We start from the raw sequence: 22,688 nt of genomic DNA, 5'->3' as shown, positions 1-22,688 counted from the left end.
GGAGTGCCCAAATTGAATAAATGAAATGAAATGATAAGAGAGTGAGTTGCTACTAAACAGGATGCTTATATGTCACCACCAGATTCAGAAGCATCGTATCTCAAGAGTAGCAATTGCTTAAAGATAAGAGGGTTATTGCATCTCTATAGCCTATTTATGGCTTGCTGCCTGTTGATCTGTAGGTTTTGTCATGGGGGAAATGAGATACTGAACTAATTTACTATTTGGCTTGATCCGGATGGTTTCTAAATGTTAATCAAATCAATTGAAATTTTAAATTTAAAAAATAGGGAGAGTTGGGATTCCAAATGGACACCTGAAATCTCCACCCTCTATTTCATAAAACGAATGCAATCAAAAGTTAAAGGAGACATTTTTAATTACCTTCCCTACAAATAAACACTGTTTATACTGTATACCCTTTTCAAAACAAGAGAGAGGAGAGACAATCTCCTGGTTGCTGCAAAAAGTCAATACGGGAACATTCAATTAAATGAAGTCTTTTGTGTACCCCATTAGCCCTCCCCTCCCACTCACTCCAGTTGTTTCTCCTGAAAGCTGGAAGAGTTTTTTTTTAAAGGATATTTTCTATCATCATAAACGTTTTTTGTATAAAAACATATATATATATATATTTATATACACAACTATGTATATATGTATTATCCTATGCAATTTTTGTGCCAAACTCTGAGAAGTGCCACCTTGATTGTCAAGTTCTTGGAATCAGAACAGTTGTCTCTTGAACAGCTGCATTTGTGTAAGCCTGGAGGCAGGTGGCCCCACTAGTCACTTGCCACTCATCACCACTCTGCAGTCAGAAAAATCCATCGTTTTATATATAAAAAAATGTTCCATAAGTATTTAAGAGTTTAGAATTATTCTGCTTCATTCACAATGCCTAAATTTCTTCCATGCTGCTTCCAGTTTTTTTAAATGCCAAATGATAAGTATGATTTATGTTCTCACTAATATTAACAAACCCTTCAGCTTCCAAAAGTCAATATTTTTCACATCCTCATTCATTTTACTCAGTTCTTCTGAATGTGAAGCTGTTGCGCTCAATTTTGCCATTTTAGGAGAAGAAATGCCAAGCTGAAGCAGCTTTTTTAGCCTCCTTTGCCATTCTGCTCTTCTTGTCTGGATGTGAGATGCTGGTATCAGAACCGTGAGGCAAAGAAGGAGGCTATAACCAGCAGCTCAGCTCAGGAGCGATCCAGCACAGTAGGAATAATGGTGAGCTGAAAACCAAGATCAGAAGCTGTTACAAATTGACTTGACTTTGGGCTCTTGTCCCCACTCCTATATAGGCAAAAGTCTGACTAGAGGAGAAGTCATGTTGGAATCTAAAACCAGTAGAGATCTTTGCTTTTATCCTGAGGTTGCAAACCTGAGAATAGAGAGAAAGAAAGAAAAAGAAATAGAGAAGTTGGAAATTAAAAAAGGGAAGAGAAAAGAAATGAAATAAAGACAGAAAGAGCCAAATACTCTCACATGCTTGCAAAAATAGAGTACCGTATTTTTCAGAGTATAAGATGTGTCTTAGTTTTGGGGAAGGAAAATAAGGGGAAAAATCTACCTTCCAGGTATTCATCTGGCTAGCGTCCTTAGACTGTTCAGCTTCACCACATTATTTTATCCCCTGGTTAGGGCTGACAAAAACATTTTTCAGAGGGAGTAACAAAACTAGCCTGGAAAGACTTAGGGCTGGAAAAAAACTTCTTCTGAGTGAGTAGGAATGAAAAAAATCCTGCAAGCTGGGAAGATTGTTAGCACCTTGTTAGGGCTGGGGAAAAAAGCTTAGAAAAAGCTACATTTGGAATATAGGACGCATCCAAATTTCCAGCCTCTTTTAGGTGGTAAAAAGATGTGTCTTATACAGTGTTCCCTCGATTTTCATGGGGGATGCGTTCCGAGACCACCCGCGAAAATCGAATTTCCACGAAGTAGAGATGCGGAAGTAAATACACCATTTTTTGCTATGGACAGTATCACAAGCCATCCCTTAAGACTTTAAACCCCTAAATTACCTTTTCCCATTCCCTTAACAACCATTTACTCACCATTATTACTGGTACTCACCATTGAATAAGACACTTAGTGATCCTGATATTTATAAACATAATTATTTATTAACAATATTTTTTTAAATTTATTTGCAAAAATTATTAGTTTGGCGATCACATATGACGTCATTGGGCGGGAAAAACCATGGTATAGAAAAAAACCCGCGAAGTATTTTTTAATTAATATTTTTTGAAAAACCGTGGTATAGGCTATTCACGAAGTTCGAATCCACGAAAATCGAGGGAGCACTGTATTCTGGAAAATACGGTAAGATGTTTAAAACACAAGAATTGATTTATAGAAGAAGTGTGAAATGAAGAAGATATGCATATGGATTAACTTCATGTGAGAATTTACCAAATCTAACATGCTTGATGGTACAACCACTGGGCCAAGTTCTAAACACTATACACAGTTGTTTTTCAAATGAGTCACCTCTTTAGTTAATAGAAAAATGCCACATCTCAGATGTTTTACACACTTTCTGGCATCAAAAACAGTTGCCATGATGATCCTTGACCAAAGTAAATAAAATCAACTTGCAGAGTTATTGTGAAGTTGACAGTAATGGACAATATAATTCACTAGAGCAGTGCTTCTCAACCTTGCCAACTTTAAGATACATTGGACTTCAACTCCCAGAAATCCCCAGCCAGCAGAGAATATTGTGAGCTGAAGTCCACACATCTTAAAGCTGGCAGTCTTGAGAAACATTGCAGAAGAGTTTCAGGACACTTACTGAAAGAAACAAAAAATGGCCTCACATTGTTGGTGTTTTGTGTCTGTTTCTCCTGTCCTGCTGGTAACATGATGCAATATGAGTCATGATGTCATCATGCTGAGTGTTTCCTTGTCCCCTCTTGGAGAACCAATGATGTGGAGAGGGCTGAGGAAACACAACAGCTTTGTTCATACCTTAGGCTAGGCAAGTCAGGGTTTGTTTAATCAAGGTTTATTGGATTAGTGCTTGGGTTCCTAACAGGCTGCTAAACCACAAAGCATGGTTATCAAGTTACAGTGGCCGGAGTAACAAAACAGATCACTTTCTACGTAATACCTTTTTCTTGTTCTGTTGTCAGGATCACAGACGAGCAAATTACATGATAACTTAATGCTGGGGCACAGAACTTTTGCCAGCTTAGGACCAAAAGCTACAATTCCAAATGTAACAGAAAGCAGAATTTCTATTTTGAACTTTCGTCAGGATTTGGTTCTTTAAACCTCTGGAAGACTTCAGGTACCTACTGTATTTTTGAAGTATAAGATGCATCTCCCCCCCCCCCAAAGAGGCTGAAATGTAGTTTTTTCGAAGCTTTTCCCCCCAGTTCTAACAAGGTGCTAACAATCTTCCTGGCTCTTGCAGGCTTGTTTTCATTGCTACTGCCTCTGAAGATGATTTTTTTTCCAGCCCTAACCAGGGGATAAAATAATGTGCTGAAGCTGACCAGACTAAGGATACTAGCCAGACGAAATACATGGTAGGTAGATTTTTCTCCTCTATTTTCCTCCCCCAAAACTAAGGTGCATCTTATACTTTGGTGCATCTTATACTCTGACAAATAAGGTAATCTGCACTTAAAGTCTCCGATATTTAAAGAAACAAAAAAAAATCTGATCACAATAAATTATTTTGCCTGCCAGGTCTTACCTGTCTCTACATTCAGCCCTAAGCTCTGTGCCATCTCTCCTGCAGGACCAGCAAAAGGAGCTGGCGTTGTCCATGATGATGTGGCAGGCTCATTCTTGCCTAGCTCACACTGAGGGCTGACAGCTGTGGGCACCGAGGCAGGAGTGAGGCGGTGGGGACGCACAGAAGCAGCAGGCACCAGCAGCGAACCATAGCGAGGGTCAAAATGTGGGCTGTAGACCTCGTGCACTGTGGTGGGCCGAGGGTAAGCAGAACTCTGTGCACCAATGTATGGGTGGTGATGGTGATGATGATGATGGTGAGCTGGGTGCCAAGGTTCCGGGGGGCCCTGATGAAGGTGGCTATGCAGTGAGCCTGGAGAATAAGGGTCCGCTGTAGCAAAGGGCAGTTCACTGTGGGCAGTAGCTGCCAGTGGGCTGCCCAATGAGGCAGGCACAGAAGAAGGTTGGTAAGTGCTGTTCCAGAATGAGGGTGGGAAACTACGCTGGCTCATAGGAAAAGATCCTTCTGTACAAAGAAAGACAAGCACAAAACAGACAGCATTAGAAGGATAGGAGGACAACTATTTCTATTCTTCCTCATTTGCATACCACCAATAGTGTATATTCTAGGTCAGTGATGGTGAACCTATGGCACGGGTGCCACATGTGGCACGCGGAGCCATATCTGTGGCATGCGAGCTGTTGCCCTAGTTCAGTTCCAACATGCATGTGTTCCAACAGCATGCCAGCTGATTTTTGGCTTGCACAGAGGGCATTTTTGGCTTCTAGAGAGCCTCCAGGTAGATGGGAGAGGGTGTTTTTACCATCCCCTGGTTCCAGAGAAGCCTTTGGAGCGTGAAACACGAGCCCTAGTGGGCCTACCAAAAGTTGGGAAACAGGCCACCTCCAGACTCCGGAGGCCCTTCGGGGGGTGGGGGAAGCTGTTTTCACCCTCCCCAGGCATCAAATTATGGGTGTGGGCACTCATAAATGTGCAATAGCATGCGCGCACGCTCTTTTGGCACCCGAGGAAAAAAAGGCTCCCCATCACTATTCTAGGTACTACATTTTTCCTGTTCCTTAACCAAGACCAAGTGGCCTGTTTATTCTTTAAAGAGTTCTCAAGTAGACTGATATATCCTGCCTTTTGCATCCTTACAGGATATACGTTTGAAACAAAGGTAGCTCTCCAAAGCAACCCACTAGATCCTTGATGGCGAACCTATGCAGAGACCTCTCTGTGGGCATATGCCATCACTAGCTGCTCTTCTGGTTTCTGGCCGGTTGGTCGTGGGCACTGGAGCACCTGAAATCGGCCCCCAAAATACCCCCAAAACTGTTCTGTTTTTTGGGCGGTTTCTGGGCTGTTTTGCAGGCGAAAAATAGCTTGGAAAATGGCCTGAAACATGGCCTGTAAACAACCTCCAAAATGGCCATAAACCAGGCATTCACGCACTGGCCAGCTGGTCTTTGAGTTTTCAGCGTGCTCTGGCACAAGCACATTCCATTTTGGGCACACGGTGCCACAAATGTTCACCATCACTGCCCTAGATTATTCAGGCCTGTTTTCTATCACAGATGACACTTAAATGCTTTCTTTTTTTGTTATTATTATTTCTAAAATGAATAAAACACTTTCAGCATTTGTTCTAACAAATATGATAAAAAACTACTTTTATTAAAGAGGTATAAAGTTTAAATAATTTGTGTCTCTGCTTCATTTCACACTGTCTCTTCCTGACTTTGGGTGTTATACAAAACCGGAGAAAACATAACAACAGACAGCTGAAATAAGAAAACCAACAAAATAAAACAGAGGCCATTGAACAAATCATAAAACATAAGCCAGGCTTGGTTCCAAAGCCAGGTTTTCCAAGTCTTCTGGAACCCCAGGAGAAAGGATGCTTTCTTTTATCTCAAGGGGTTGCAGTTCCAGAGGGTGGGGCTGCAACAGAGAAGGTATAAGTACTTCTGAAGAAATGGGAGGCAGACTGGAATGCACCCATTCTACAGAAACATGCTGGTGAGGTCAAAACTTTAGTCTCTCAGTCATCCAGACCCCATGCCATACAGGCCTGTATAAGTAAATATTCTTCAGAAATGAATATCACAAAGCTGTCTATGGGAGGCTCATATCTGTGTTTTCCATTCTGAAATAGTTATAATTGTTTATAATTTAAAACCTGGGCGTTCAAAATTGAGAGTATTTACATGCATCTTGAAGGCAAATTTTCTCCTCCCAAACTGAATGACACTGAAAATTTGTAGGATTTTTTTTTTGAACACATATGAAAAGAGGTCAGTACCAGAAAAGAATTTTCAAGACTTTTTACACAACTGGCTGCAACAAATCATGGAAAGAATAGAATATTCAATGGAATTTTTCTTGTTGGGAATAATACGAAAACAGCATCCAAAAAACATACAATATTTACTGTTATTTACTGTTACGTATTATTTATTTGTTTATTTATTTGTTGGATTTCTAAGCCCCCCTTCTCCTGAGACTCATCGCGGAAAGAATCGCATACGCCCAATATAGGAAGGACAACAAAACTGTACCAGAAAACATATTGATGGACAAAATACATATCTGCTGAGATGGATATGTTGACTATTAAACTTAAAGGACAAAATAATTCAGAATACTATGAAATATGAACTAAATACGTACAATTAAACTAAAAAAAAAAATAGGAAAGACTGTGAGACAATGTGAGATGAAGACAACGATATGGGACTGTAAATACATGAAATTATTCATTAGACTTGTATGCTTGTATTGTATATTAACAAATAATAACAATGCATAAAATTGGGTGTAGATCTGTACTAAAATAACATGATATTTAAAGATAAAAAACAATAAAAAAAGAAAAAAAAGAATTTTCAAGACTGATGCTTTTAAAACAACAGGTGGTTTCATATAATACTACTGTATGCAAAGCTCTAATGTGTGTTTTGTTTTGGCTTAGTGTTAACCCAATCATGATTTATACACCTTTACTATAAAACATAATTTAGTACAAATCTGCTCATTCCGGACTTATTCAAAACATGACTATATGCAAAGAATAAATCCAATAATAATAATTTAACCCCCTAAATGGTGGTGGGGTTTATTGGTGTTGGGCACTTTTTCTTTAAGATTTTTTTTGTTTCTTTATTTGTTGTAATAAAAATTTAATAAAAATATTTAAATAATAAAAAAGCAAAGAATAAATCCAATATAACTTTCCATTCTTTCACACTAGCTTCAAATCAAAATATAGATTTCTACACAATTTTTAAAAATTCTACTTACATTTAAATATAGCATGCGAACTGGGTTTAGATGAATGTTTGGTATTGTGCATGGAATTGTTCTGTTACTTATAGATTAAAAATCATTCTTAGCACCAGTGTCTTTTTATTTCTTTGTCTCTAGTACCCACCACTGAGTCTAATTACTGGCAACTTGATTGACCAGTCCCTACAGTTTTCTTGACAAGGTTTTCAAAAAAATACTTTGCCATTGTTGTCTTTCTATAATGAGACAGTGATTTTCCAAGATCAATCAGCTAGGTTCCATACCTAAGAATTTATTGTCTTTTGGTTTCTAATCCAGTGACTTTAACCACTATATAAAACTGACTTATAAATGCCTCCAGTTATCAAGTTATAGTGATCTAGTTATCACTATATCAAGTATAATGCACGTGAAATCTTTAAAAAAAAAAACCCAGTACACTGAAGATAATGTTTCCTTCAAGCCGAGTTCAACTGCAGATGCACATCCATCTAGTTTTTGAATGAAACTGGATTGCTAGTTCTAGCAATATAGTAGAGCTGAGTTGGGGTGAAATGTGAAAAATTTTCCTACTGGATCTGTGGGTGTGGCTTATTTTGTGGGCATGCTTGTATCCTAAGATTTTTATTAATATTGTTTCTTTATTGCTTATTTGACCCCCTATGACAATCATTAAGTGTTATATCACATGATTCTTGACAAATGTATCTTTTTCTTTTATGTACGCTGAGAGCATATGCACCAAGGCAAATTCCTTGTGTGTCCAATCATACTTGGCCAATCAAATGCTATTCTATTCTATTCCATTCTATTCTATGGCTTGAAGTCTGGTGGGTTTGGCTTCAGGTGGGTATGGCTTGGTCAGGTGATTCATTGGGCATGCTTTGTGGTCATGTGACAGGATGGGCGTGACTTGGTGGTCATGTGATCAGGTGGCCATGGTTTAAATCTGTTAAACACATTTAACAGATTTAAGAGAATTCTTGGAAGAAGGGACCTTGCAAGGTCATCTAGTCCAACCCCCTGCCTAAGATGCATTGCAAAAGCATACAAAGTGGCTTCTGCCACAAGCATGAGCCTCAGAGAGCAACAAAGAGCGGGGGAAAAGTTTGGGATAAATTTTGGAGTACTCAAAAAGAAAATTATCAATTAAAGTAACTTTATATCCTAACTCCCAATGCTAATATTTGGGGGCTAGGATGCAGAATTCAGATTATTCCAGTTTTTCTGGAATAATCTGAATTCTGAAACAGATTGTATAATATGCTTTCTATTTGAAACAGGATCCAACACAACAAATCGCTCCTATGAACATTTACAGGTAATGCTTTTTTCCTTCCCGCAGTCATAGTCACAACATGCACTATACGTTAGTTAGTTAGTTTGTTTATTTATTTGTTCGTTCATTCATTCATTCATTCATTCGATTTTTAGGCCGCCCTTCTCCTTAGACTCAGGGCGGCTTACAACATATTAGCAATAGCACTTTTTAACCGAGCCAGCCTATTTCCCCCACAATCCGGGTCCTCATTTTACCCACCTCAGAAGGATGGAAGGCTGAGTCAACCTTGAGCCGGTGGTGAGATTGCTAGTGACATCTACATAAATACACTGAGCCCAGACAAGATCAGCCATAGGCTCCCATTTGTTAGGTCATCTTATTAAAAATAAAACCTTCTAAAAATCAAAAATATTGGATATGTGTCACCCAGAGGTCTATAACAACTCACCACGGCCAGCATGCCATGGCCAGCTCACCGCAACCAACTTACTGTGACCAACTCACTGTGGGACAACTTGCAAGAGTTACACTAATATCAAAGAAATAGAGGAATAGAATAATTAAAGAAAGGATTGCAAACGAGAGACAAAATGAAATGTGAATGACAAAAATTAAAATATTTTTTAAAATTATTTTAAATAATTAAATTGAATTGTTGTATTGTTCCACAGTGAGTTGTTCCTTGGCGAGTTGGCTATGGCAGGTTGACCGTAGCAAGTTGGCCACGGTGAATTGTCCCATTTCAACTTCTAACTCCTAGTCAACATGGCCAACTGCTCAGCTCTCTGGTTTTCATAATTCATTAAGGATTTTTAGTGTAACTAATTTTATTGTGTACCAATGTAACACTTCAGTAGGTTAGTGATTAGCTATACTGACCAGCTTATTAAATGAACTGCCTTTTTCACTTAAAAGGAGGACTTTTTAAAGCTATTTTTAAGACTGATTCCTTATGAAATAGTCAATGGCATATTTGACACCCTCCATTAAAATATAAACTCCCTTTGGGAGTTTAGCAAGGAATGTTGAAGATTGGGTGGTTATATCAATACCTCAAAAGTAGTGTGGAGAAGTAGGATAAAGTTTGAAGACTTTAGCTGTGATAAATTAAACAGGAAGGACCACCATACAGTATATGGTATTAAGATTATGGGCTGGGAACAGTCTAAGGTCAGCACTGTGAACACAGAAGAACATTTGAGTTGCCAGGATGTTTTTCAAGTGACAAAATGTCCTAGAAACCCCAATTCCTTTGTCTCTGGAGAAGAGGCATATAAACTTTCCCCACCTCCACTTTAAAAATGTAAGAGTGTTAGAAAATGTGTGCTAAAACCTAACCATTTTAAAAGATGGAGGACACAGGAGGAAATAAACTGCTCTACTTTGGGGTACTTATCTATAATTCATCTCAGAGGCATAAAGGAAAGATTCCATGTATTTCTTTTTTTCCCTTAGGGATGCAAAATTATTGTACTGTATTTCTTCTCTCAGGGAACAGTCAGATGAATGCACTGAAGTGCAATCTACTAGTTCTTCAACTGGCAGAAAAGTATTCTAGCACAAAATTGGCCTTGATTGTCAAACTTTTTTTCTTTTTCTTTTTTTTAAAGTCACAGTAATGAAGACAATGAAAAATGCCCGATTCTCACAAATTCCGGAAAATGATTGGTAGAAGAATCTGGCTTCTCACGAAGCATCAGTGCTTATAGGCAAAAAACTGACCAACTCATTCTACATACTGAGGGGATGATAAAACAACAAAACAGCACAAATTTTGTAAAGTATCCAATAGTGACAGAACTAACCACACAAAGTGGACATAATCACCTTTCCAGCAGCACAAGACTCCCCTTGGCTTGGCTAGGTTCTGAACTGTTTTTTATTGGGGTTTTATATTACATTTATTTGTACTTGTGAGACGCCCAGAGTTCTTTGGGAGTTGGGCAGTATACAAGTCCAAATGAATGAATGAATGAATGAATGAATGGATGGATGGATGGATGGATGAACAAATAAATAAATAAATTTTGCCATTCTTTGTGTTGCTTGGTTGCTTTAGGTTCCTAGCACACACTGGAAAGCAAGTGTGTGCTATTGGAAGATCTTTTAGCATCAAGAAAGCATCATCATTGATGCCTTCTTCCCAATCATAAAACCATAGGCGCAGGAGTGGGTACTAATGGATCAACTACAATGAGGCATGTAGATTTGTTTTTGTAGCTGACCGATGCCCTAAAAATGCAACTATAGTCCTACAAATGACTAAATGTTATTGTGGTCACTAGGATCTGGTGCAGGGGTGTCAAACTGACATCGTCATGATGTCATCATGTGACATATCATGACTTTCCTTCCCTTCACTAAACTGGGCATGGCAAGCGGGTGATGTACCTGGCCTGCCAGCTCTGAGTTCAACAGCCCTGATCTTGTTCTAACCTAGGCTTTGCCAAACCACGAAGCAGACTCCTCGCCCTGATAAAACCTCTTTTATTTAATGTACAGTGAATTTCTCTCCAGCAAAGTCCTCCAGGCTTTCAAGATAATTCACAAGTACCAACTTTTATCAGGCTTGGAGAATGGAGAAGCCGATATTTTTCAAACACTGCAATACAGTGGTATCTAAGAACGCCTCTACTCACGAACTTTTCTAGATAAGGACCAGATTTTTTTGCCTCTTCTCAAGAACCATTTTCCACTTACAAACCCGAGCCTCCAAAACTGTAACCGGAAAAGGCAGAGAGAAGTCTCTGTGGGGCCTCTCTAGGAATCTCCTGGGAGGAAACAGGGCCAGAAAAGGTGGGGTGAAGCCTCTGTGGGGTCTCTCCAGGAATCTTCTGAGAGGAAACAGAGCCTCCACCCTCCCTATGGTTCCCCCAATCACATTATTTGCTTTTACATTGATTCCTATGGGAAAAATTGCTTCTTCTTACAAATTTTTCTACTTAAGAACTTGGTCATGGAACGAATTCAGTTTGTAAGATAGAGGTACCACTGTACTTGGCAAGAATGCAAGAAAGAACTAATTGTCTCCTGCAAACACCCCTCTCCTTTTCTTCTCTTTTATTCCCTATGAGGGAGGCATTCATCATATACCTGTGGCCTTAATCGCAAGTGGACCCTTATTCCTTAGCTGTTCCCTTCATCTGGCAACTCTACGCACGCACACACTTGGAACAGGCTACAGCTGTTCGTCTGCTTCACTGATGTCTGACTCCAAAGGCAGCTGATAACTGTCATATAGCCCTGGCTCCATCTCTGCTTCCAATGCAGAGCACTTCTCAGAGCCTTCCCCAGACTTCAGGACTGGCCCATGTTCCTCCCCAACCTTTCCCCTGTCTGAATCTGCTGCCAGCTCTGCTGGTGGGCCACAACAGATCTAGTGGAAGGATAGGAGAGAATAAATTGTCATGAAGAGGAATATCCTAACTTCTATCTTGAAGAGTAACATTACAATAGCCTTCAGTGGTACCTTTTGACTATATTATTGGGAGGTGTTTTTTTTCTTGTTTTTAAACAATTTTATCTGAAATCAGTTGCTGGGAGTGAGGTGACATATAAATAAATAGTAATGGACCACAATTCTAATAATTCCAGACAGTGTGAAAAAGCTGAGCTAATTGGGGGTTTGCAGGAACTGTAATGCAAGACTCCTAGATCGAGGGGATGGATCTGAAAGAGGTTACTTGCAAGTTGTAGTAGGACAGTTAATTATTTAAGCAAACTAAAGAAGTCTTTTCTGAGGCATTTTAGGATGAAATTCTGGAAATGGTAAAGATGAATTGATCCATCAAACTGCACTGCAAGAGCTGGGAATCGCTGACTAAGCAGCATGGAAGCAAAGGACACAGTTGTTTTATCCATCCTAACTGGCTGGGTTCAGACGTCATGTTAACATACACACCAGAGTTTATAAACCATAGTGCGCTGTTTAGGGCACAATAATAACTCCAAACCAAAATAGATGATCTCACTATGACTTGATTGTTTTGGTTTAGCGTAATGTGTGAAATAAAATGAATTGGTTAAAAGTTGGTGTGCTCATAAGTAAGCATATTTAATGAGCTACACCAAGGTGCACCAAGGAGTCTGCGGGGAGGGGCGGCATACAAATCTAATCTAATGAATAAAAATATGTGATGGCAGTTATGGTGATTCAGTAAGAATCTGTCATCCTCTTAAATGCTTCAAAGTCCAGCGATATGCCCAGTAATTTGCATTTCAGGCAGGAGGTGCCCTAAACAAGGCTTGGCTGGCTGGTGTGATAAACCAATGTATCTTGATAGCTTCTGATAAGAGCAGCTATCAAATGCTCTGAATTTCTCAATACAAAAAGCAGCCCACCTTAACAACTTGGGTGCTCAGTAGATCTTACTGGAGAAAACTGCATTGTAAGAATACAAATCTACACATACTTGGCCCAAAATAAGTATTTCTGATTTCAGCAGGGTTTATTTCCAGGGAAGATGACGTAAGAGTCTAAAACTCCCCTTTCAAATTGACTACTTTCCTGAATTTTAAAGCTTTACATCAGAAATATTTAACGTCCATAATATTTTCACCAGAGAGAAATGTCATACATTATTGTGTATGTTATGATGTTGTATAGAGAAAGACATCGTGCTAATTTTGAACACTATTTTTCTTTATTTATTTAGAAGGAGCAACACTAGTGACTATTAATTTTGTTCTCCCATAAAAATCCAGGACTTGAAAGCTAAGTGGAGCTGCCTTGATTAGTACTTGGATGGAAGATTGTAATATTATTATTAATTATGTATTATTTATTATTATTATTATTAATAATAATAATAATAATAATAATAATTATTATTATTATTACTATTATTATTATTAAGATTTGCATGCCACCCCTCTCCGGAGACTCGGAGCGGCTTACAACAGGAAAACACAGTACAAATCTAATGATTAAAAGACAGTTAAAACCCTTAATATGAAACAGTCATTTATTTTATTTATTTATTATTTGGATTTGTATGCCGCCCCTCTCCGAAAACTCGGGGCGGCTCACAACAAGTGAAAAGACAATCCAATACATAATGGTGCGCATACATACATGTATGAGAATACAAAGTACGGAATGAAAAAAAAGGACTTCACAGTTCACTTGAACGATGATGATCATTCAAGCCATTCCCACCTGATCACATAGCTGGCAAGCCACACCTACCCAGTCACAGGACCATTAAGCCACACCCACAAAATAAGCCACACCCACAGGGTGGCAGTAAAAACTTTGGCTGCCCATTACTGTATCCAGTGGAAGGCAAACAAGTATTCAAACACATTTTTCTTTAGCTTTGTTAGCTGTAGCAGCACAAATTTCAGGCATAAAAAATAAAGAGCTTGTTTCGCAACCTATAGGTGAACTGTTTATTAACCAAAGTTTACATGATGATGAATGTGTTCGTCTTTCAAATGCCACAGCACTCTTCATGGCTGTGGCTGAAATGTGAAACTCTGGAGCTTCTGAAATAGCACTGTCTGACAATGACTAACTTTTCAAGTCCAGAAGTTTGGTTCCCATGAAATAAATCAAGGCAGTGATTGCAAAAGCTTTCCATTTAAACTTATATTGACTTTACTTAACTGATTTCTATAAGACCACCATAGATACCAAAGTGATGTTGGGATTACATTAAAGGATTCTCCATGACCAGGCATGACAATTAGATGCTCCACTTCATTCAAAACAGAGTGAAAGAGGGCTGAGCTTCAGAGCCCTGTTCCTTCAAGCTTCCATCCAACAAATGTTTATGTTAGACTTAAATAAAGCCGGATGAGTTTAGCCACAGAACAATGCCAATACCTCCTCTACCTGCTTGCCTTCAGACACTCTTAGAATGGCATAGACCAGTGATGGCAAAACTTTTTTGGTTTGTGTGCCCACACCCATGCCCTCCCCACACGTATACACACACGCCCCATGCTGCCCCAGCACATGCGCACCATCCCCCCCCCATCCCCATGCATGCGCACAGGACTCACTAAAGCTTGAGATGGTGAAAAAATGGGCAAAACATAAGTTCGGAGAAAAGGATTTCCGGTTTGCCCATTGTGCTGTTTTTAGCAATTTGGGGCTTCAGGGAAGCTTCCATGAAGCCTCTGGAGGGCGAAACCGCCTTCCCCAAGGCCGAAAATCAACTGGCTAGCATGTGCGCTAGAGATGACATAGTGCCCTCTGATATGGCTCCATGTGCATATCACCGGCATAGACATTTTCTAGAAGACCCCATTTTGAGGTGCTGTACTCACTGTGCCAAAGATGAACCCTAATGCTCTCCACATCTACCAATTGCTTCACTAAAAGTAATCTATCTTGTTCTCCTAGCACAGAGCTAGCCCCAGAACTTACAAGACTTTGGCAATAAGAAATATTCTCATCTGGGCATCTCTTACAAGCCCAGTGATTGGTTAGCACTTTTCCCCGGTTTCGCTCAGAATATAAGACTGGTGTAAGCAATCTATTTGCAAATATAATAATTAATGCCTGTTATCTTTCATCACTGAATGGCGTGGCCTATTCAACAATCTTGGTTAAGGTAGGATAGTTTTATAAACATCTTTCTATGGTGTTCTATATAGGAAAATTATGTTTAATACTGCTTATTTCCCATGTTTGTTTTCCTTTTTATAAATAAAAAGCTAATCTGTTCTTGTATGCACAACCTGATTTATAAAAATAGCATGTATTTTGGATACACTGAAAAAAATCTTTTGTCTATTTTATTGGATTCATCATCAGTAATTCGAGTTCATTTTTACACTTGCAAATATAGCTTTTTATTGTTTTGATATGTTATTTATTAGCTGCTCAGAATTGGATTTGCAAATTGGGTGGTCAAATAAATTGATTTATAAATGAATGTACTTAGCTTAATATTTGGGGGGAGATACAATTACCTACTTAACCAATCTTTCCTTCATATAAATATATATAATTTCACAGCTTTATTAAAACATTATTTTAAACATATTAATTCATACATGCCAGACCATGAATTGCTGAGTGACACCCTATACTAAACTATGAACTATGATTTTCCACCACAGCTTTTGGGGTTCACACTGACTAAAATTAAGTCAGTTAAGCTTTTGGGGTTCACACTAAGCTAAAATTAAGTCATATCTTAATGTAATCCATAAACAAAGCAACTCTTTTGGTTAATATTAACAATTCCCACAAACCAATTCTTAATGGAAAATATTCCAAAGAATTCTACTGGACCAAAGCAGACCATCACCTGGCACAATAACAAGTTTCTTCACTGAGACCAGCAGGAAAGCAGCAATCAACATAAGAAGACAAAAGAGTTTTCTAAACATGCCTGAAATCAGTTTTAGGAGAAGGTAATTAATGAATGGAACCCAAGTTTATAATTTGGGGGGGGGGGGGGGGCTGGGAAGAGGAGTCTTTCTCATCTCTGGCAAAGTGAAGACAGGATGCTTTCTGTTCCCTTTTCCTAAAGCAAGTTTTTACATGGATAAGGCTGCTGGACAAATCAAACCAGTGAAGGGCTACCAAAATTTTTACTACCACACCGTGGGCATGGCTTATGCAGGACGCCCTGCATTTTCTTTCAATATCTTTCAGTGCAAATTGGGTGCTCTGGGGTGGAGCTCCGTTTTTGCTACCCCACTGTGTCGCCTTCCTCTGTCTGGGCAGTAGCCCACCCCTGGATCAAACCATCAACTTTTATCCAGGAGTATCACTGTTCTGCCCTCTGACCATCCACCTTGAACGCAAACAGAAGCAGGCAGTAGGCAAAGTTGAGAATAAAGAATTTTCTTGCTTAAACAAACTTCTTTATCAGTTCTACATGGACTGGAGATATATTTCTCTCTTTCCCTCTGTAGAAGTTACTTGGGAAATGAAATATACTAAAGCAAACCTTTTATTTATATATATAAATATATATGTATCACATATATATATATTCTTTCAGCTCTGCATTCAAAACATATTCCTGGATTCAAATACTTTTATTCTTATATCATCTTGTGTCAAACGATGATTGACAGTTCTGTTAAAATGAAAGTTAAGACTTATTACATAAAATGAAGTTAAGTCTAAAAACGTGGTTGCCTTTAGTCATTTTGATAGTAATCAAAATATATTATCAGTTCTGCTCTCCTTTGCACACACTGTACCTAAAAGCGATATATATTGAAAAATAATCTTATAATAGACACACCCAACCACCTTAGTTTGGTCCTATGAGCATTGGAAGTTTTTAAACATGATTGCAATGATACCGAGAAAGCGGCTGAGGGAACATATAAATTCTACCTTGCTAGTCCTCAACTCAATTCTTCAAATTGCTATCAGATGGCCCAAGGCATTTTATTGCAAGATGCCTCCTCTGCCTTTTTGCCTTAAATATCAGGAATAGCAAAACTTCCTTCAAACTAATGATGGGACAATATGGGTTACACCTGAAAGCAAGGTAGATTTTTTTGATGAGGATTTTCTCACTTTGGCTAAGAAGTCTATGAAAACAGTGCATTCAAAGAAGACTCATTTATTTGCTAGTGAATATGTTATAGGCATAGGAATGTTCTCCTCTTAATATTCCAAACTTGCATTGCACAACTGCTACCTATCTACCAACAACAAAAGCACTTGGTTTCTTAGTTTTTAAAATCTCCACACAACTGCAATCCCTCAGAAACCTGGAAACCTGAGAAATATGCCCATTTGTGGCTTTCCCTATACCAAAAAGAACCATCTAAATCAGGGCCAGTTTCCAGATGCCTTGGACTATAACTCGCACGCTATAACTCTGGGAGTTGGTAACCTAAGGCACCAGAAGACCACAGGTTGTTTATGGCTCGACCCCATCCCAAACTCTGCCGGAGATGCATCTTCTTGAGCCTCAGGTGACAGGAGAATCCCTGGGGCCAGTATGAAGGTGGAGGAAGATGAAGAAGACAACAACTACCCAGCTCACCTCTCCAAGCAGCAGAACTCCTTGCGATGGCCTTGAGGCCTGTGCTACTGGCCGAGTAGCTGCTGGGCTGGCTGAGGGCTCGGCTGAAGTGTTCATCCACCACAGCGCTGATGTCCCCTTGGAAGTAGGTGAACAGGACACACCTGGCGTTGATGTACTCGGCCTCAGGGGGGCGCTCTTTCTCCGGGCTGCACTCCTCTTCCTTGATGCTGGCCGGGGCGGCATGGTTGGAGAAGGAGGAGCTGCTACTACTGGTGCTGGCGCTCTCGGCGGCTTCCTGCATCTTCGAGTAAAAGGCTAATTTCTGCGGAGGAGAGGCAAAACGGTCAGGACTCAGGGGATCCCCGCTGCCCTCCCCTCCTTCCCTCCTCAAGTGTTTCCTCGCACGGGGTAGTAATTGGTGGTCTCGGAGCGACTATTGAATACCCTCGCCCTTCCTTCCTGGTCTTTCCTCTGGGAGCCCGAGGCGGTTTAACCAGGCGGTCTGCTCTCATTTTCAATCCCACAACACGCTTGCGTGAGGGAGGGGGGCGAGAAGGAGGAGCGGAGAGAGGTGTCCCCCCCCACCCTCGAGCTAGCCTTTTTTTTCCCCTCGCGCGCTGCGGCTCACCCAATTGCCTCCACCCCCCCGCGGCCAGCCAATAAAGGGCCCAATTTATTGCCGCAACCAGGCTGGGTGAAGCTAACCCGAGAAAGCTATTAAGAGACAAAGCAGTCGGCAAACCGGCGTGGTCACCACGCTGCCAGCTTGGTGGCCCGGCTGGAGACCCGGGCGAGAGTCTTCCAACATGGTGATTATGGTAACACGCGCACACACAGATACAGACACACACACCGGTTGCCTCGTAGCCATGAAAAGCGCGGGAAAACCAGCGAGAACCCCCTTCCCCGCGCCTCAGCTGCCGCCTTCGAGGAAAGAAGTTGTCAGGAAAGGCGCTCGGGGTTTTCCGCATTGCCACGAGCCTCGCTCAAGGGACGCAAGGGAGGGCGGGATTGTCCTTAAACCGTTAAAACAACTTCTCTCCCCCCGCCCGGAGCGTGGCTTATGGGAATGGTAGTCTAAGTCCATTTAGAAAGCAAAAAAAGGACTGGAGACTGCGATAAAAAGCCGTCAGTCAGGCTTTTCATTCGCGACGTCTTTGCCTCAGAAAAGTCTCCTTCTACCAGAGGCGGATTTGGGACGGATTATTAGTCCACTAGCTCGCCTCCCGAGGACAAAACTGGCCCGGACTCGTCCGTTGGCCTTTCCCGAAGTCCGAATGGAAGGGCCGCGCAGCTTCGGCTGCTCGGCTTCGGATTCATTCTGCCAACCCTGCCTCACTTCCCCGGGTGAGCATCCCTCCGCCCGCCTTCGCTGTGAAAGTAATCGGGAGGAAGGAAAACCCGAGGTGGTGTCGGATCTTCGGTCGCGGCCTGCGCGCTCTCTTCTCGGGCTGACAAGCGCCCGCGAGGACATTTAAAAAGACGTCGAGGGCCTCGAAACGGGCCGAAGGGCCTTTTGCCCACGGACGAGGGAAACTGGCCTGCGAATGGCTGGGTCGAAAAGGCCATTCACCCTTGCGCGTCTGGAGAAGGAAGGCGACCATTTATCACTGCCTAACAATTCCAAACGACCAAAGGCAGCGAAGAATTTCCCACTCTACATCAACTTTATTTTCTCGTTGACAAGAGTTAGCAGGTTAAACGCCCAGAATGCATGAAAAGCATAGGGACGTCCAAGAAAATCTCGCGCTAAATAACTTACAAGCAAGGGAAAAGCTACTCTTAAAACAGATTGTTGAACCCGATTGCGATTTAAGCCATACTTTGTGCCTCCGGCTTCAAGAGTGCCACAAGACTCTGATTTTTCCCTGCCCGGATCTAACAAGTTTCATCCTCTGGAAACAGGGGGGACCCCAAACCTCCGGAAAAGACCGTCATTGTCGACTTTTACAGGATTCATTAGATCCAATATTACACTAGTGAGCGGCTAAGAATAGATTTTGAAGAGTCTTGAACTTCTGTCTCGAATGTATAGATTCTGAAGGACCACGGAGCAAAGTTCCAGTAGACTGCTGCTCTCGGGCGGAAGGCTGCCCTTTCTTCTTCAGAGCAAATGCCTGCAGGGTCCTAGTTTATAATTTCTTTTTTGGGAAAAATGAGGCATTAGAGAATCACGAGCGTTTTGAGGGGGCGTTTCACGAAGTGGACGCCCTAAAGTCACGGGGCTTCCCATATTTAGCCCAAGAAGAAGAAAAAAACGTTGTTGGTTACAAGGAAAGGCAATGAAATTAAAAAGACAAGAGACTTTGTTCGTTTCAAAATAGATTTGGGGGGGGGGGAGAGAGAAAGGAAATCTTCCCCCCAAATTTTCGTGGCGAATAGAGGAAAAATAGAGCCGCCTCGAGTCCTCGGAGAGGGGCGGCAAACAAATCCAATAAATAAATAATAAAAAGATATTTCGTAAAGAAACATTATATTTACCAGGTTCTGATAAAAGAAAGAGCCCGCGCTTTCGGCTAAACATTTTCCGCGCTGGCTTTCCCGCAGTTAAGCTGCTTGCAGCTGCTACTTTTGGGAAGGGCCGAAGCAAATAATTTGGATTCGGATGCGGTGTTAAGTGCCTGGAAAACTAAATCGGAGAAACGCTTTCAAAAATGGGACTTTGTCAGCGAACCAACAAGGCTCGACCAATCTCTACGTCAACAATGCTTTCCTCTCGAAAGTCAAGAGCGCGGGCAACTGGAAGGATTCCCAGTCATGGAGGGAGCGATCACCAATGGCTACTAACTGTGATGGCCGGGACATTCTGATGTCCTCCCTATCTAAACATGTTGCAGGCGGCCTTCGTTTGGGAACTGCAACTTGTTGGACCACTGGCCCTGATCTTGGGCTTCTGATAAGAAAAATATAGGAAGCGCATCTGATCCACTGCTACCCAGAAGGGGGAAAACACATTATTACAAGTCGAAAAATTGTTCAGTCTTAAGACCTTTCCCTTCCCGAATCCTTCCATTCCGATGTTCAGGTTATCTTCGGCACGTCTTCTTCTTTTATTCTGAAAACCCACTGCAGGCTACAGCCCTTAATGTCATAGTGTCTATACCCCCAGAATTCTAAAAAAACACCTGGTTTTCAAAGCAGCCACTGACAATGTTCCAATGCAAAATCCGCTGGAATTCCGCGAGGTAGCAGGTAGTGAAAATGAGGCATCTTCTTGGTGAAGACCCTTTGTTCTGAGTTTACCAGTAAGTATTCTTCAAAATGGAATAATGGCAATGGGTAGTTTTGTTGCTATTTATATAAAGTAAGGCAACGGGGACGAATTTATTATTGCGGAGGGTGAGGGAACGGGCAAACGGACACAGTGCCTTCGCATCCCCCCCCCCCCGTTTTGTAGAGAGAATAGATTTCAGTTTCCTGAAGATTTAAACCAAATTTATTTTAAACAATATTTTTGGGCGCCCGCCTCATCTTTGGCTCATTTACATATTTATTATTTATTTATTAATTTATATACCGCCCAACGCCGGAAGGACTCTGGGCGACATGTAAGAAGCATTAGCTTCTTAGCTAATGCTTGGCTAAGCCAACACTTCATTTCTGAACACAAGGAGAGGTAGGGAAGCGAAACAGGTGCAATTTTCTTCTAAACCTTTTAATCCTATTTTATGCCAACAGGTTTAGAATTAAACAATATTTTTCTGTCAATGTAAACAATGACAATATTAGGGCTGCTCAGGACGAATTCTATAAAACAAATTCTGTTTAAAAGATGTATATTAGGTGCGCAATCTTGTTCTAATCACATGGGTTAAAGGTTGTTAAAAACGGGACATTCCTTTTTTAAAAACAAAACAAAAGATCCTAAAGGATCTCCAGCTAGCGATTTATAGTCAGTCCCATCCTATCACGAATGTAAACAGGTATATATAGGAACGTCTGCGAGGCCAGAAACTGCGGATCTAAATGAAGCCTCAAGAACCAGTTCCATCTCGCAATGGTTACGCAGTATGAAGATTTATTTATTATTTAGATTTGTATGCCGCCCCTCTCCGAAGACTCTTTTTTCCATTAGGAAAACCTAATGCCGTGGGTGTGGGTGTGGGTATCAAAAGTCTGCAAAGCAGGTTAGCCGAGTTTTAGGTACCCACCAAAAATTTCTAACACGAATGTAGAATATCTCGAGCTCAGAGAGATTTACTGGCAGGTGAGATCCCAGTACCAAAGCCAGATACGACGCCGCTATCTTCTTCTAGGTATATGGCCATGTACAGTATACGGACCTATCCTAAATTTTTAACGAGGGGGCCGTAAATGTTTTCTGTGGCAGAAGCGTTTTGCAGACAAACCCCACAATTTCTTAAATCGTAATTGGCGTAGATGAATTTCGGACGGCACCGGTTCGCTTAGCTGCTTTCGCTATCCGAGCCAGCGCTCTGAACACACCTTTTTCTAAGTTGAAACCTAACGATAGTCGCAAGTAAGAATCTTTCATTCCGCCTTTACCAATCGCGGCGGTCAGGGCAGTGAATCGGCTCGAATCCCGCGGGCGTCCAGAAAATTTACGCCAGCGATTTGGCAGTCCAATTCTCCGTTTAGGATTTGCTCTCGGAGTTGTCCGCCCGCGCAAAGGAACCCAACCGACTCCCCACAAAAAACGGGGAGAAACGAAATCCTTCGCCAAGACCACCAGCCCCATTGCGGCCCCAGGATTTTAAAAAGGGGTGACTACTGAATCCCCCCCCCGCCCCACGCACTCAACCATTCCGAGAAAAAGGAAGCCGTTGGCCTGCAGCGCGAATAAACCCCGAGGGGAATAGGACCAGTTTACCAGGCCGGTCTCCCCCGCGCAACCTTGCCCTTCGGAGGGAAGCGCCCGACCAGCGACCTACCTGGTGGTAAGGGCTGTAGGCTGCTGCGAAATAAGGCTGAGGTGGACCGTAGACTTGGTACATAACATCCAGACAGCTCATGGCGGAAGGCGACTTGGGGCTGGCGCCGCAAAGCGGGCTAGGAGGCCAAGCCAAGGGGCGGCTTCTTCATGGGGGCTGCTCGGGGGAAGCAGCCGAGCCCCTCGGCTAAACAAGGAGAAGGTGAAGCCGCCCTGGGAAGTCGCGCGCTTTGCTCTCTCTCCCCTCCTTGCGACGCGCCCGCCACCAGCCCTCACAGCTCGGGACCCAAAGGTGCGGCGGGCGCCCGTCGGGAGGCATTTAAACGGCAGGGCCGGTCGTCAAGCGGAGGCGGAGACGGGCCAGCCCGCGGGACCAATGGGGAAGCCGCGTGCGCGCGCGCCCCGGACGCCCCAGTGCGCCGCGGCCACTCGTGCTGCCCTGCTTGGGGCTGCTGCGAGTGGGGAAGTGGCTGAACGTCTCGTGCTTCCCTGTAGAATGAACCGCGGCGGCATCATCTCTTGGGAGGCTTCGTCGAGGATCGCTTCGCTGCATCCTGGTCCTCCAACTCCAGCTCATGA

The 22,688-nt window shown here is 41.9% G+C and overlaps 1 protein-coding gene across 2 annotated transcripts; it reads right to left on the bottom strand.

The window, feature by feature from the left end:
• Positions 1 to 558: 558 nt before the first annotated feature.
• VGLL2 (vestigial like family member 2) lies at positions 559 to 22,191 on the bottom strand. 2 transcript variants are annotated; one of them, XM_070739601.1, is made up of 4 exons: positions 22,111 to 22,191; positions 17,237 to 17,540; positions 3,716 to 4,222; positions 559 to 1,241 (listed from the first exon to the last, which is right to left on the bottom strand). In XM_070739601.1, exons 1-4 carry the CDS (start codon positions 22,189 to 22,191, stop codon positions 1,201 to 1,203), a joined length of 933 nt encoding a protein of 310 aa, XP_070595702.1. In that variant the 3' UTR covers positions 559 to 1,200. The 2 variants fall into 2 exon arrangements, with proteins under 2 accessions (XP_070595702.1, XP_070595692.1); XM_070739591.1 differs by lacking the exon at positions 559 to 1,241 and adding an exon at positions 1,309 to 1,390.
• Between the last annotated feature and the right edge of the window lie 497 nt (positions 22,192 to 22,688).

The sequence above is a fragment of the Erythrolamprus reginae genome, chromosome 1 (genome assembly GCF_031021105.1).
Source record: "Erythrolamprus reginae isolate rEryReg1 chromosome 1, rEryReg1.hap1, whole genome shotgun sequence".
NCBI classification, from domain to species: domain Eukaryota; kingdom Metazoa; phylum Chordata; class Lepidosauria; order Squamata; family Dipsadidae; genus Erythrolamprus; species Erythrolamprus reginae.
Note: the sequence above shows the minus strand (reverse complement) of the source record. Positions and strands in the feature narration are given on the sequence as shown.

Excerpts from the sequence above, each read along its gene's own strand:
- VGLL2 (XM_070739591.1), bottom strand. The coding sequence starts at position 22,191 with ATGAGCTGTCTGGATGTTATGTACCAAGTCTACGGTCCACCTCAGCCT. Across the intron at positions 17,541-22,110 it reads CCTACAGCCCTTACCACCAG|AAATTAGCCTTTTACTCGAA; the intron begins GTAGGTCGCTGG and ends TCTCCTCCGCAG. Across the intron at positions 4,223-17,236 it reads GAGTTCTGCTGCTTGGAGAG|AAGGATCTTTTCCTATGAGC; the intron begins GTGAGCTGGGTA and ends TTCTTTGTACAG.